This window comes from Chinchilla lanigera, unplaced genomic scaffold, assembly GCF_000276665.1.
Source record: "Chinchilla lanigera isolate Chin_1 unplaced genomic scaffold, ChiLan1.0 scaffold00039, whole genome shotgun sequence".
In the NCBI taxonomy this organism is placed as follows: Eukaryota; Metazoa; Chordata; class Mammalia; order Rodentia; family Chinchillidae; genus Chinchilla; species Chinchilla lanigera.
The window spans coordinates 17,328,880-17,342,584 of NW_004955440.1; the positions used below are offsets into that span (position 1 = coordinate 17,328,880).

The following is a 13,705-nucleotide window of genomic DNA, read 5'->3' on the forward strand; positions in this document are numbered from 1 at the left end:
CAGTACAAATAATATACCATGTCCATCAATTTCTCAATCAAATTCACGAAAGACTTAAAAAATTACACTTTATAATTGTTAAACAGTGCATTTATGTGGTGGAAGAAGATATACGAAAACTTATAGAAACAAAATCTCAAACTTTTATTCCAACTCCTAAAATAAGAGATTTGCAAATTAAGAAATTACCAATGTTGCCTGGAAAGCATGCCTTACTCATATCTCAAATTCACTTTAATTTCTTGACATACAATTCAGTACTTTAAAAGACTGTAGCTAAATTGTTATTTTTAGAATGTTATTTCTCTGGATAGACATGTTTCACACAGTAGTTTTCAATTAAGACATCACTGGATAGTTTTAATCACAATTTATGATTAATGGATTAACAATGTATTCGGCAATTCAAACGCATAACAACAACAAAAAGAGGCCAGGTGTGTGCCGCACGCCTGTAATCCCAGCACTTGGGAAGCTGAGGCGGGAGGTTTGTTGAGAGTTCGAGACCAGCCTGGGCTACAAAGTGAGCTCAAGGCCAGCCTGAACTGCATGGCGAGACCCTGTCTTGAGAAAAAAAAAAAAAAAGTGGTAATTCCTCACTGTGCAGTTCCATCCATTAGTACTACCAAGCCAAAAATGTGACAGTCCACTCGGTTGGATTGTGCTCCCGTGTGTGCTACTGAGCAACAAAAACTAGGTACAGCATGTCAAGCTTTTTCTTTTTTTTGAAAAGCAGCTCCATGATTTGAGGGGTTGGTTAATACAATACAGATATTATAGGGGAAAAGTAGAAAACAGCACTTTAACACCAGTGCCAGTATTATCTCATTATGGTAATCACTAAGGGTATTATTAATTTTCATTATTTGCTTTTCTTAGAACTTGAATCAAAGCCATTAACTTGAACGTGAGGTATATATACAATACATACATAGCCTTAAGCAAAATACTTTTTGTAAGTAACATTACATTTCAAAATATTGGACACAGTATGTGCTGATTTGTATTTTGACTTAATGGAACAAGAGAACAACACTCAACTGGGAGGGTTATATTGACAATAAAGCTCTTTAAAGTTCAAAACGTCTTCCTCTCCCTTTGTACTTACCACAGGCTCTAAAATGTCCTGAGAGGGTTCATTGTGAGAAAAGTATCAATCACAGCTTTAATATATACTTTGGAGGGAACTAATGAGAAAGCAAACTGGAAAGTGAAACGTCATCCTTGTTTTCAAATAAGTGGTCTTAATTTTTCTTCTTTAGAAAAAGTTTACGTCAGTTTATTATAAATATATCTAAACCATTAATTTTTGCAGCTTTCAGGTAGAGTCCAGCACTTTGTTTACACAAAGTCCATGAGAAGAGTCAGCAGAGATCATCTAATCTTAAGTCGTGACATCATCCACTCAAGGCCTTGGCATAATCTACGAAGGAAAAAAATCATCCGATTACACTCTGAATTACAAAGCTATGGACTGCAAACTAAAAGGACGCTTTTCATTTACTTGAAAAACAAAGCTTTCAGCATCAGTAACATTCGAAGCAGCTGCCGCTGCAGTGAAGCCACACTCCCACAACAGTATGCCACACTTTCTGTCAGCGCACGTCCCTGACACGGGGTCACGTGGTAGGCTCTGGAGAGTACCATGTGCAACATGTCAAAACTATTAAAACTATCAGCACTATGCACCCACTTTTCTAATCCTAGGTATGCATCAAAAATCAGAGTGAAAAAGATTTGAGACTGTTCATACAGTACTTTTAAGAGAAAAAGACAGAATTTAGATGTGTAGAAAGAAAAAGCTGACAAATTATGAGATATTCATATTATGAACTATTAAAACTTTAATAATATTTTGATATGAAAATGCTCACAAGTATAAATAAAAAAGGATATTAAACTAAACATAAACTTGTTAACATAAGGTATACATACATGTGTATCACAAATGAATATAAAAAAATATGAAGGCAGGGCCCGGGGATACAGCTCAGCAGCACAAGTGCCTGACTGGCAAGCACAGGGTCCTGAGTTTGATTCCCGGTACCAAAAAAAAAAAAAAAGGGTAATAACATCTCACATCACTAACACAAGTTATCACTGAACAGTGGGTAACTGAACTAATCTGAAATACAGGAAGGGCTGGTTTGGGAGGATAAGGCAGGAGGACCTCAACTTGGGGCCAGCCTGGGAATACAGCAAGACTCCATTTCAAAAAACAAACAACAGAATTTTAAAATATAGAAGGAAAGAAACTGTAGATTATGACAAAACAAGGGACTGTCATGAAGTACTAACTACTACCTATGAGGTTTTTGTAGATAAGAAAAAACTATACTGCAATCTTATATCTTAAAAACTTCGTATGTCCATGTCATATACAAGTCTAATATAAGAAAAGATAAAAATAAATGGCAAAGAGGTAAACAAATAGTTGTTTTGGGGTGGCCTATACTTTTCTCCAGTAACTAGGTTTCTACTTTTAAACTACTGATAGGAAACATTATGAAATAATAAATGAATAGCCTTAACTTCAGATTGTGAAATGAACATTATTTTTCTAATAGCAAGCTAGGAACTGTACTAAGCATTTGCCATCATTATTTTAATGAATCTTCACAACAGTAAGATCAGAATCTTCTCCATGTTACAGAAGACACACAGGCTAGCAAATGACGGAAGTGGGAACTAAAAGGAGGTCCATTTCCGAAGTTTGAGACCTCCAGTGTGTTAGACCACACGTTCACCAAAAGCTAAAGGAAAACTTTGGAGCAAGGCATTCCTTACTGCAGAAGAGAAATGAAACACCTTCAAACTGAAACACCGCTGCTTGCCAACTGCTCCAAGGGAACCCTGTACGAACTTTATCACTTTGAAAAAGTGGTGCCAGCTACGGTCTTCCTCCTTTTAAGCGGAGACGGACTTTGCAGCTGTACCATGCAAGTTACGCTGTCCGTGCAGTTACTCACTTACCCAAGCCTAGAGACCTGTGCTTCCTGCCAAGCTTAATGCTGTGATCAGTGGTTCTGACCTGACGGGAACATACCTCAATAGGCACTAAACAACCTGACAAGCGCAACACGCTTTACCTAAATAAATATGCAGATAACTGGCTGAGCCTTTTCATGAACAGCTTTGCTGTAAGGTTCTAAATATGCTCTTCCAAACGTCTACTTCCCTGAGACCTTGCTTCAATAAACTCAGAAGACTGGTTCGCCCTTCATCACGGTTTTAAGAGAAAAAAATTCTCTCTACTGAGGTCACCAAGCTGTAGCCCCGGCTTCTGCCCTTTCTGAATGCTGTACTTCAGGAACCTCAACCTGAAACTGAAGGCTTATTTTTAGACACCTCCATATCCAATTTAATTCTTTTTCTGCTTATACAGATCTACTCAATTTTTGAAAAATAATGAAAAACTTTCTTGAGCCCGTTCCGGCCTTAGTGTTTATCTATTTCAGCTTGCCTTCCCTTCCTTGCCACACTGCAGAGATTGCAGCTGTTAACCCCGAACCCACCTCCCCCTTTTCAACTGCTATCTTCAATTCTAACACAAAAACATGGCACAAGGTAAACAGGTGAGAACGTCCTGACTTCTCCAGCTCAGCAGCATGCCGGCCTCTGAGCTCCTCAGCAACTACATCACCTGCGCTCCTGTATGGACCAGCTGGGCAGGTTTGTATGTATACTGTTTATGCTGTGTTCTGGTATTTTAACAATTACCCTAAAAAAATCTCTGACTATGCACACCAGCTATGCCTTACATCTCCCTCTCAAATATTTACTGACCTTACAAAGACACGTAAGTTCTGAGCTAGATGCATGTCACCTAAGGGGAAGGTTTCTTACCCTTCGCCAGTAAGCGCACAGCATGCCTGGATATGCCACTGGTGATCTTTAATAGAAGTGAGCTTCAAGAACTGGGAGATTTCTGCTACAGTCATGCATTCTTTAACATCTTGTTTATTAGCAAAAATCAGCAGTCCAGCTTTCCTTAGGTCCTATAAAAGCAAATGAATCTTTAATGGCAAGTACATTTTTCCATATACTTTCCAATTTAACTATTTCTTATAATCTTAGTAACCTAGAATTTATTCTACACAAGTCTCATAGCTTACAAGTTGACAGAAGTAAACTTAGACAGTTCTGTACATTTTAAATAAATAAAAATTGTACAGATGTATGTATTTCTTAGTCTTGGCATTCTTTTTTAGGGAGGGTCCTAAGCACTTTATTTTACAGTCATCTGATCAAATATATATCCACTACCTGAACACAGAATGAGGCTAAAATGGACAAAAGCCAACATCAGACGTATTCAGGGGCTCTCCAAGGTTCTAACTTGCACTGTACATTTCCCGCCTCACCTAGCATCACTCACTGTAGAAACCCTGTTTTAACTCAATCTGTCTCGTGCTCTGTGAGCAGCTTCGAGCGGTGCTGTCTGCCGTTCCTGTCATTTCACCTGCATCCATTCCTTGCTCTCAGCCTTCCAACACAGCTGTTCACAGCCAGAGTTTCACAGGAGAATTAAACCCTCAAGAGTCCTTTCAGTGACTATGCCGTCTCCCAAGTCCCCCACCAGGGTACACGGCTGCACCTTCCAGGCGTGTAAGGAATAAATGAATTTACTGTAGGCCTTCAGGCCTACACTTCTAGTTGAGACACACTATTCTAAACTAATCCCACCTATCCTCTTTGTGCAAGATTTCTGAGATCTACATATGCAATAGGGTCATCTTGGATTGGCATTACATTTACTAAATCTCCCCAATTAGGAAGTTCTATGCTATCAGTCTGAGGCAAGTTCTTTAAACTTTTTGAATTTGTTCCTCACTTGTAACATTTGTTGCACATCTGATCCGAGGAAAAACTCACCAACTAACCCCTTACCCAACTGCAGTGACTGCGCACGCTCCACGTGCCTGGTGTTTCATTCACAGCACAGGTCTAAGGAGCCTCAGTCTCTGCCTGTCCTGCTCCTCCCCACCCCAAGCCATGTGAAAGGCAGAGATTTACTGGGCAATTTAATTAAGGTCACAGACCTTTTCCTCATACCAATAATATTCTTTGAAGTTTACATACTATTTCATAGTGTTAATACATAACCCCAAACTCAATTCATGGATCCTAGGCCAACAATCCATTAAGGATGTAACTCAATTAATGAATTAAAATCCCATAAAACTGTATAGATAAATCTTATTTGGAAATCTTATTTCTGTATTACTTATTTATATATATAAATCTTACTTGGAAATACTGACAAAACCAAGGTTTGGTCCTACCCTTGCAAATTTCCTTAGCTGTGTTGTATATCATTTTGCTTTTAGTGGAACATTTTGGATTTACTGAGTATATGTGTTTAAACAACATTCTTCAGTAGGTATGTCAGTATTATTCCATAGTATTTTATTTTTTATTACTTCTCTCTTACATAAATAAAATTTCTTGTCTGGTTAAAAGGACTTACGCAAAATGTCTTAGGCACGCCACGGCTGACTTTTAGTTGTGCTGCCCCCTGCCGGATGGCAGCTATCACGGCTACCACAGTTAATGATGCAGCTGCCTGAACAGCAAGTTCAAAAAGTGGTAATGCTACAACGTTAAGCTTTAAATTGTTGTGTTCAACTAGTTTCACCTATAGTTCAGACCATGTGTCTCCATAAAACTCGAAAAACTGGAAGAGAGAGACACATAATCATCATCAGAGGCATACATTTTTTCTTCTGTTCTAAGTAGATTGGTTTTTTTTTTTTGTCTTTTTGAGACAGGGTCTCCCTATGCAGTTCAGGCTGGCCTCACGCTCACTTTGTATCCCAAGCTGGTCTCAAACTTGCAGCAATCCTTCTGCCTCAGCCTCCCGAGTGCTGGGATTACAGGCATGCGCCACCATGCCCAGCTTTTTGTTCTAAATAGAAAACTGAACCATTATCAATACTTGATATGTGGCTGAATCACGGAGGAGATGAACTTTCCATGGGATTTAATTCCTACCTTCCTGTCTCCTCAGTTTCAGTATCTCTTGGGAGTGTGTACTGAAGTCTTCTACAGTGGTCAGACCTGACAACGCTGGCATGTCCAAAGAACATGCTGCTGACATAAATACTGGGCACACAGGGCAAACACTTCTCTATTATTTTACTTATAAATACTTTATACTCATCGTTCTTATTTAGTGTTAAAGTTATTTAGAGAAGTCCTTCAACAGAAAATACAAAAACGTAAGAAATAAAGCTATTTATTGAAGGGCCTCCAAAAAATAAAACACCAAATATAACTTTTTCTACATATAAGGTAAGGTCAACCTTTATTTGGGAGTTTTTGACTTAAAAAGCCAGCTGCTTCTTATGTTTAGATATTTAGGAAAAGAGGCAAGAAAAATTATCTTTGTTTTTCATTACATAACTATAAGACCAATTATACACTATGATAGCAACAGAAAAAATACTGGATTAAGGCTGATCATCAATGTGACTTAAAAACAGATCCAAATATGAGATGAGCAGTGGTGACTACACATATGCCACTCTGAACACACTCTGCTGAGTATTACATGCACTTGTTCGTCACAGTCTAAAATGCGTTTTGAGGGGCTGGGGATTTAGCTCAGCAGCACAGCACCTGCCTGGCAAGCGCAATGTCGTAAGTTCGATTCCTGGTATCGGAAGAAAAACAAAAAACAAACGAACAAAAATAAAATGCGTGCTGTTCCAGTCTAGAAGACAAATGACAGCAAATGCACATACTAAGCATCTTCCATGTTCTACACATAGACGTCACTTTGTTTCTCCACGCTTCATCTGTGAAGGTAATTCCTAGAAGCTGAGTCATTAGGAGGAAAATTTTGGGTTTTGGTGTTTGGAATCATTCTTAGATGCATTATCTTCAAAGTTTTAGACTTTACTTAAAATGATACTTTATTTTAAAATTTCAGTTTTGTATTTTCTGAATACATGTAAGAAATATTACACCAATGATGATAATGATTAAGTTTTTGTTGTTTAATGTAACAAGTATGGAACACCCCAACTTATCCCTCCCTCTGCCTCTCCCCCATCCTCCCGCCTCAGCCTCCTAAATAACTGAGATTACGGGTGTATCCCACCATGCCTGGCTGCACATTCTCACTTGTTAATCCATCTTAACTCCATGTACTTTGGCCCTGCTCAAACTCCCTAAATATTCAGCACCTACCTTTATGTGAAATTCCTTTCCTCTACTGTCTCCATTTATGTCTATTTCTCTTTTCTTCCCCTAGCAAAGAGCCTGAATAGGAATCCCTAAGTTCAAACTCTGGCTCTTAAAAACTGGTCAAGTCACATACATTGTCTGTGCCTCAATGTATTTAATTTATAACAAATGAAGTTAAGTACTCCGCCCAACTTAATGCTCCCAGCTAGCAAAAGTAAGACTTTTTGAGTCTTACTATGAGGCTCTTAAAATACTGATCCTGCTACATATAGCCAATTAGAATACCAATCAAATGAGGGAGTCTACCTGTTAATACAATAAAAAATATAGTAAATGACATTTGTATCTCTGTTTCTCTTTCCAAAGAGAAACAAAATATTTGTATCAAAATTCATGGAAAACCAAATTTGATGAGTTTCAAAAAAGTCAAGCACCAAGGTATGGCTGTATCCCAAACTAGGACCAAATTGGTAAATAAATGCACAATAGCAAGATTTGTTTTTTGCAAACTCCAGGAGGTTTACTATAACTGCCGGAATTAAGAGTCCAAAATAGGGAAAAGAGCATTTTGGTGGACAGGATCACTAAAAAGAAAAAGAGAGCTTTCAATTTATTAACAAACTTTTACTAGATTTTCTAAAACCTTTAGAATAAACTGAAGGATGATGGTATACTTTTTGTAAAATGCACAGTGGAAAGGAAAAAAACCCTTATTTTCTCTTTATTTTATGGCTTAATGCTTACATAATGGTATCGTGGTACTAATTAATTCCTTTCAGGAAGTGTGATAAGTATCAAAAATGATGCACCTAAATAAACTGTTTTGTCTAGTGTTAAAGCTTGTGCCTAGATGTTCCCTCAAAGCCTCATGCAGTCATAGATGGGGCTTTTTCAGAGGTGGCTGGATCTAGAGTGTGTGACATTGGAATCGACTCATGGTACAATGCTAGGATCAAGGGCACTAGGATTAAGACTATGAGTGCTACCCTCCCTAAAGAGCATGGACAAGATAAAAAGGACAGGAAGAGCTGCGGTCATCTCATTTGCTGTGCTACCTTCTGCCTGCCATGAACTCTTTCTCCTCTGCAATGCCTGTTTGCCATGCCACCCTGCCTTGGAGCCTACAAACTGTGAGCAAATAAACCTTTCACCTTTAACTTTGGGTGTCGGGTATTTTGTCTCAGCAATAACAGAAAAGTAACTAAGACAGCTAGAATGGGTAGTGAGTCAGAGTCACGAGGCACTTGACATATGAGTTCTAGCTTGCTCATCAAGCACCAAACAACAAGGACCAGGACAAAATGTTTTTGTGGAAAACTAAATCTGATGAGTTTCAAAGGAGCTGCATACCAAGATATGACTGTACTCCAAACTAGAAACAAACTGGTAAATGAATGCACAATAGCAAGATTTGTTTTTTGAAAATTCCAGGTTTAATACAGCTGCCAGAATTAAGAGTCCAAAATAGGGACAAATACATTTTGCTGGACATGATCATTAAAAGGAAAATGAGGGCTTTCAATTTATTAATAAACTTTACTAGATTTCCTAAAGTCTTTAAAGGGTGCCTGAAACAGCACAATTGTTAAAGCAAATAGAAACCATCAAATCACTGTTACATATAAAACTTCATCACAAGGGTATCTCAATTTTCTTAAGCTTTATAAAAATCCCACTTAAATAAATTTATATACCTACACGTTAATTTTTCTACCCCTATTTGTAGTTGAGAAGGTGGCAAGAATAAAAAGCATTAAAATAATAATTATTACTACAGTAAATATGATTTTTAAATTTCTATTATCATTACTGATTGGCTATATTACTCTGTTTTGTAGTGCTGGAGATTGAACCCAGAGCCTCACACACACTAAACAAGCACTGTATTACCAAACTATATTCCCAATACTAGTTTATTTAATTTTTAACCTTTTTTGGGTGAGGGGGGTTGAGACGAGGTTTCACTACATAGTTCAGGATGGTCTTGGACTCACTGTAGCCCAGGCTGGCCTTGAACTTTCAGCAATTCTCCTGCCTCAGCCTCTTGAGTGCTGGGATTACAGGCGTGTGCCACCGTTCCCGGCTTAATTTTTAACTTATGTCACTAATAACATTCTTCAAGGATTAATGCAATGTGGCTAGTCATATAATTCTGTTTATGCACATGACAGTACCAGAAAAACCTAAAAGCAACTATATTTAAATATTAGCTGATAACTGAGAAATAACCCAGAACTGTTACATATGCAGGTCTTTAAAATATTATTTCCGATAATACCCTTTATATGTCTAATCTATTTTAACTGCAAATGAAAGTTACTTGTGCACTTTGTGCACGTGAACTTCCAAACCCCATTCATCAAGGTGAATGAAACGCTGCTCTCCAGCTGATGTACAATCTTTCTGCTGTCTCCAGCAGCACTTCAGATTTGGGAAGTACAAATCATAGAGCAAGCAAGGCCAGCAATAAAGGATTTTTTTTAAAAAGTTTAAAAATAGGTAACATTCTCATGACAAATCAGAAAAAAAAAAAAAAATGACCCACAAATACCCTCCTCCCACGTCTGACAGAAAACTGACTTACCTCATGAGCCAACATTTTGTAGAGTTCTTCCCTAGTTACAGAAATCCTCTCTCTGTCTGTACTGTCCACAACAACTATCACAAACTAAAATAATTACCAAAAACATCATTAGTGATTACGTGTCACTCGCATTTGAAAATTTATGAAGTGCTTATTTGATTTACAGGCTAATATCAAGACATTAGAGGCTTACAGTATTTCGGAAAATGACAAGTAGGTACCTATTACACATTGTAAACCCTCTAATTAAAATATATTTACTACTGCTTAAAAGAAAATAAAGGATAATCAGTATATACCTGTTGTTTTCTAAGTTACTTACCTTGAATGCTAATAGGCCTACATCCATCTATATGCACTGTAAGTCAACAAAACCCAAAACCAAACCAAACCAAAATAATCTAGCAATGGGCTGGGGATTTAGCTCAGCGGCAAAAGCGCCTGCCTGGCAAGCGCAAGGTCGTGGGTTCGGTTCCCGGTACCGGAGAAAAACCCAAAAAAAAAAAAAAAAAAACCAAAATAATCTAGCACTAAATTTAAATTACTTCCAGAGAAATACTATTTATTAATATCCATTTCAAAATCTAAAAGGGCACGTGTATCTGGCAGTTAAATCAAATTTTTAAAAAATTAACAAATTAAGAGTAAATCTGTATCTAAAGACAGGCTTTCCAACTTATAGCAATGGCACTTGTGGCCTGCAAGGAACTCTTTCCTAAACTGAAGGGGAGCCTCGTATCAGAAGACACCTGGAGACTCAAGGCTCTGTGTAGGGCTGACCTCCTGCGAATCTCTTTCTCAACTCCATGAGCACCAAAAAGCAAGCCAGACACAGGAGCAAGTGTAGTGTTAACTTTTTTTTTTGGTACTGGAAATCGAACTCGGGACCTTGAGCTTGCCAGGCAGGCTCTTGGGCCACTGAGCTATATCCCTGGCCCTGCGTTAATTTATTTACAATAGCCTATATGAATGATGTCCAAGCTAATGCTGACTGCTGGTTAATAAAATGTCCTATTTATTTTTTAGAACTAGCTATTAATCTAAATAATGTACTGTGATTTCCAGAGCCTCTATTATTCTTCAGTTTTCATCAACCATAAGCTAGATAAGAAAATTACTACTTTCTTTTTTCACTTGATAACTTACTGATATGTGGCTTTATCACTGTTATCCCAAGGTATTTTCAAGGTGCTAGCATGATTTAATACCTAAGGATTGTATGTAAGGAAGAGTTTATGAGCACATACATTTTTTTCTTTTCCAAAAATATGACTAAGTAATAAGAGTGTTGAGGGTCAAGTTCTTAGAATACTTAATAGTTTCTTAATGACTCAAAACCCAGCTTTACATATCTTTAGAGTATGCTTTATTAACTTAAAATTAGCACTACAAAACCAACTGCAATATCCTTTTAATTTACAGGCTTATACTATGAACACATGTGTCCCAGGTCTAAAATTTTCACTTGGGAAGTTATTTATAAATAAGAAACATATGATTATGGAAATACTTTTTAATCAAAAGAAAACAATTTCTTCAATGGGCAATTGTTCTGCATAGAAGAAAATACTTAGTAAAACTGACTCACATGCAAACCACTAGGATTTTCATTAACTGTAATTGCCCCCACTTTGCCAAACATCAATAGTAAGAAAAAAATTACCAATACTTAAGTTCAATACACAATAGCTACTAATTCTTCACACAGAATTTCCACGATAATGAATCTACAGAGCAATGACCCTGAATGAGGCAATCAAATATTCTACTGGGCACATATTAAACACTTACATTTTTAAATATTAGCTATTAGGGTTCAAATCTACAAGCATTTTGCTCATAGAAGCTGTAGCATATTAAGAAACATTACCTCTGTATTAGTATAGTAAGTGTTCCAGGACGAGCGAAGAGATTCTTGGCCACCAATATCCCACATCAGGAAACATGTATTATTAATCACTATCTCTTCTACATTACTTCCTATTGTAGGGGATGTATGTACAACTTCATTCATAGAACTGGAACAAAAAGTTCAAACACATCACAATTTACAAGGAAGCTAGCCTATTTGACAATTTCTCAATCAAGGGACAAAACAGCATGACTTCCTTTTATATTTTATTCCCAAATATCTTTTCACCACTACCTCATATCAGTAGTAAATTTACTGCTTTCACAAAATTCAAACTTAGTAAAAGAATATCTAGAATATTCTATACTGCTCTAGGAAACTATATAATAAAATATTATTCTATTTTCCACAGGCAAAAGAGCTGAAAAACATTGTCAATGGCACATAAATTTCTAGCTCTCTAGAGAGTTGCTTAAATTTGGCTCTGAGTTTATGACTAACCCTTCTCCTTGACAGACTAACTTAGTCTCTATATAATTTTTTTTTTAATTTTAAAGAGAAAAAACCAATAAAAATGATAACAGAATTTCAAAACAAGGTAATAGGAAATTAACAATGGCTATTACATTGCATATTGTTATCTTAAAGTAGCTGCTTAGATTACAAGATACAGGCATGCAAAACTGATCAAACAATATAAATATAAACCATGGTATATTTATCTTAGCTATCTTGTATATATCTGTATATATTTTTTTCTTCCCCCATCCCAGTTGTTCTTTCCTTTAAAAAACTAGGATTATTCCCCTTCTGAGTATTTTCCCAAAAGAATTAAAAACATCATACCACAACAGTACATGTGCACCCATGTTTACAGCAGCTCAATATGTAATAGCTAAATCTTGGAAACAACCCAAATGCCCATCAGTCAAGGAATGGATAAAAAGTGGTGTTTTTATACAGTGGAGTATTACTTAGCCATAAAAAAGGATAAACTTGAGGCTTTTGTAAGTCAATAGATGCCACTAGAGACCATACTCATAAGTGAAATAAATCAGACTCACACGTGTAAGCATTGTACTGTCGCCCTAGTGTAAAAACCTGAAAGAGTAAATAAAGCTGAAAGGTACAATAGATATTGCGAAAGGGAAAGAAACTGCTCAAAAGGTTCTATATAATTTTTATTGCTCTTACTGATCAAATACTATACAAGCAGAAAAATATAACTAGAAAATACAAAATAAAAAATTTAAGGTAGTTAATACTTACAATTGGTAAAGGATGGTAGTTTTCCCTGCATTATCCAACCCAACAATGATAACTTTGTGTTCTGAAATAAAGAAAACACCAGTGACTTAATACTTATATACAAAATAAAGAGAAAAGAAAGGATGGAAGGAAGGAAAAGAGGAAGGTGGGAAAAGGAGAAGGGAAATGAAGAGAAGGGAAGGGACAAAGAGGCAACAGATTCCTATTTCACCCTTCTTTCCCTCTGCGTAATTCAGTGCATAACAATTAATTATGCCCTCTTGGAACTCAAAAGAATACCCTAGCAAGACCCACAGAAGCATCCTGTTAAGCTCATCTTTCTTTTTTTTTAACCTTCCTCATTCAACATCAAGATCTCTTTATCTTTTCAATATCCTGCATGGGAGGCCAGAAGTACAATATTTCTTCTTCTGCTACAGGACCCTATTCTGAGAGAAGTATTCCAAATTCAACCCTAACAGTCTACACATAATTTATAAATGCTTCACACCGGACAAAGCCACTAAAGTTCCATCTACAGAATTTTAGGCATTAGTTAGGTCTGTATATATGGGAGAATGGGGGGAATGGGAAAAATGAAAGACAGTTTTGCAATGTGTTACTCTAAATCATTTGTATGGTACATTTAAACCACCACACTGCTTTACAACAGGACAAACACATCGAAGGCCTACGGCTATGGTGGTAGTGAGTACCTCCACACTTGGTTTCTGTGGCGTCACTTTTTAAACTCCTAAAAAAAAAAATCTAACCTGACTTCAAACGATCGGATGCCTGCCTTCTTGAACCCACTTCACCTGTAAGCAAAG

General features: G+C 36.9%; 1 protein-coding gene across 1 annotated transcript; it reads right to left on the reverse strand.

Annotated features, from left to right (window-relative positions):
• Window positions 1–570: 570 nt before the first annotated feature.
• Window positions 571–12,957, reverse strand: Arl5a (ADP-ribosylation factor-like 5A; the record flags this gene model as incomplete). The annotated part of the gene is given in 5 exon segments (XM_005390808.2): window positions 571–1,423; window positions 3,847–3,998; window positions 9,776–9,859; window positions 11,646–11,793; window positions 12,897–12,957. Coding segments are annotated over 5 exon segments (494 nt in total), but the record flags the coding sequence as incomplete, so codon positions are not given.
• Window positions 12,958–13,705: the final 748 nt, after the last annotated feature.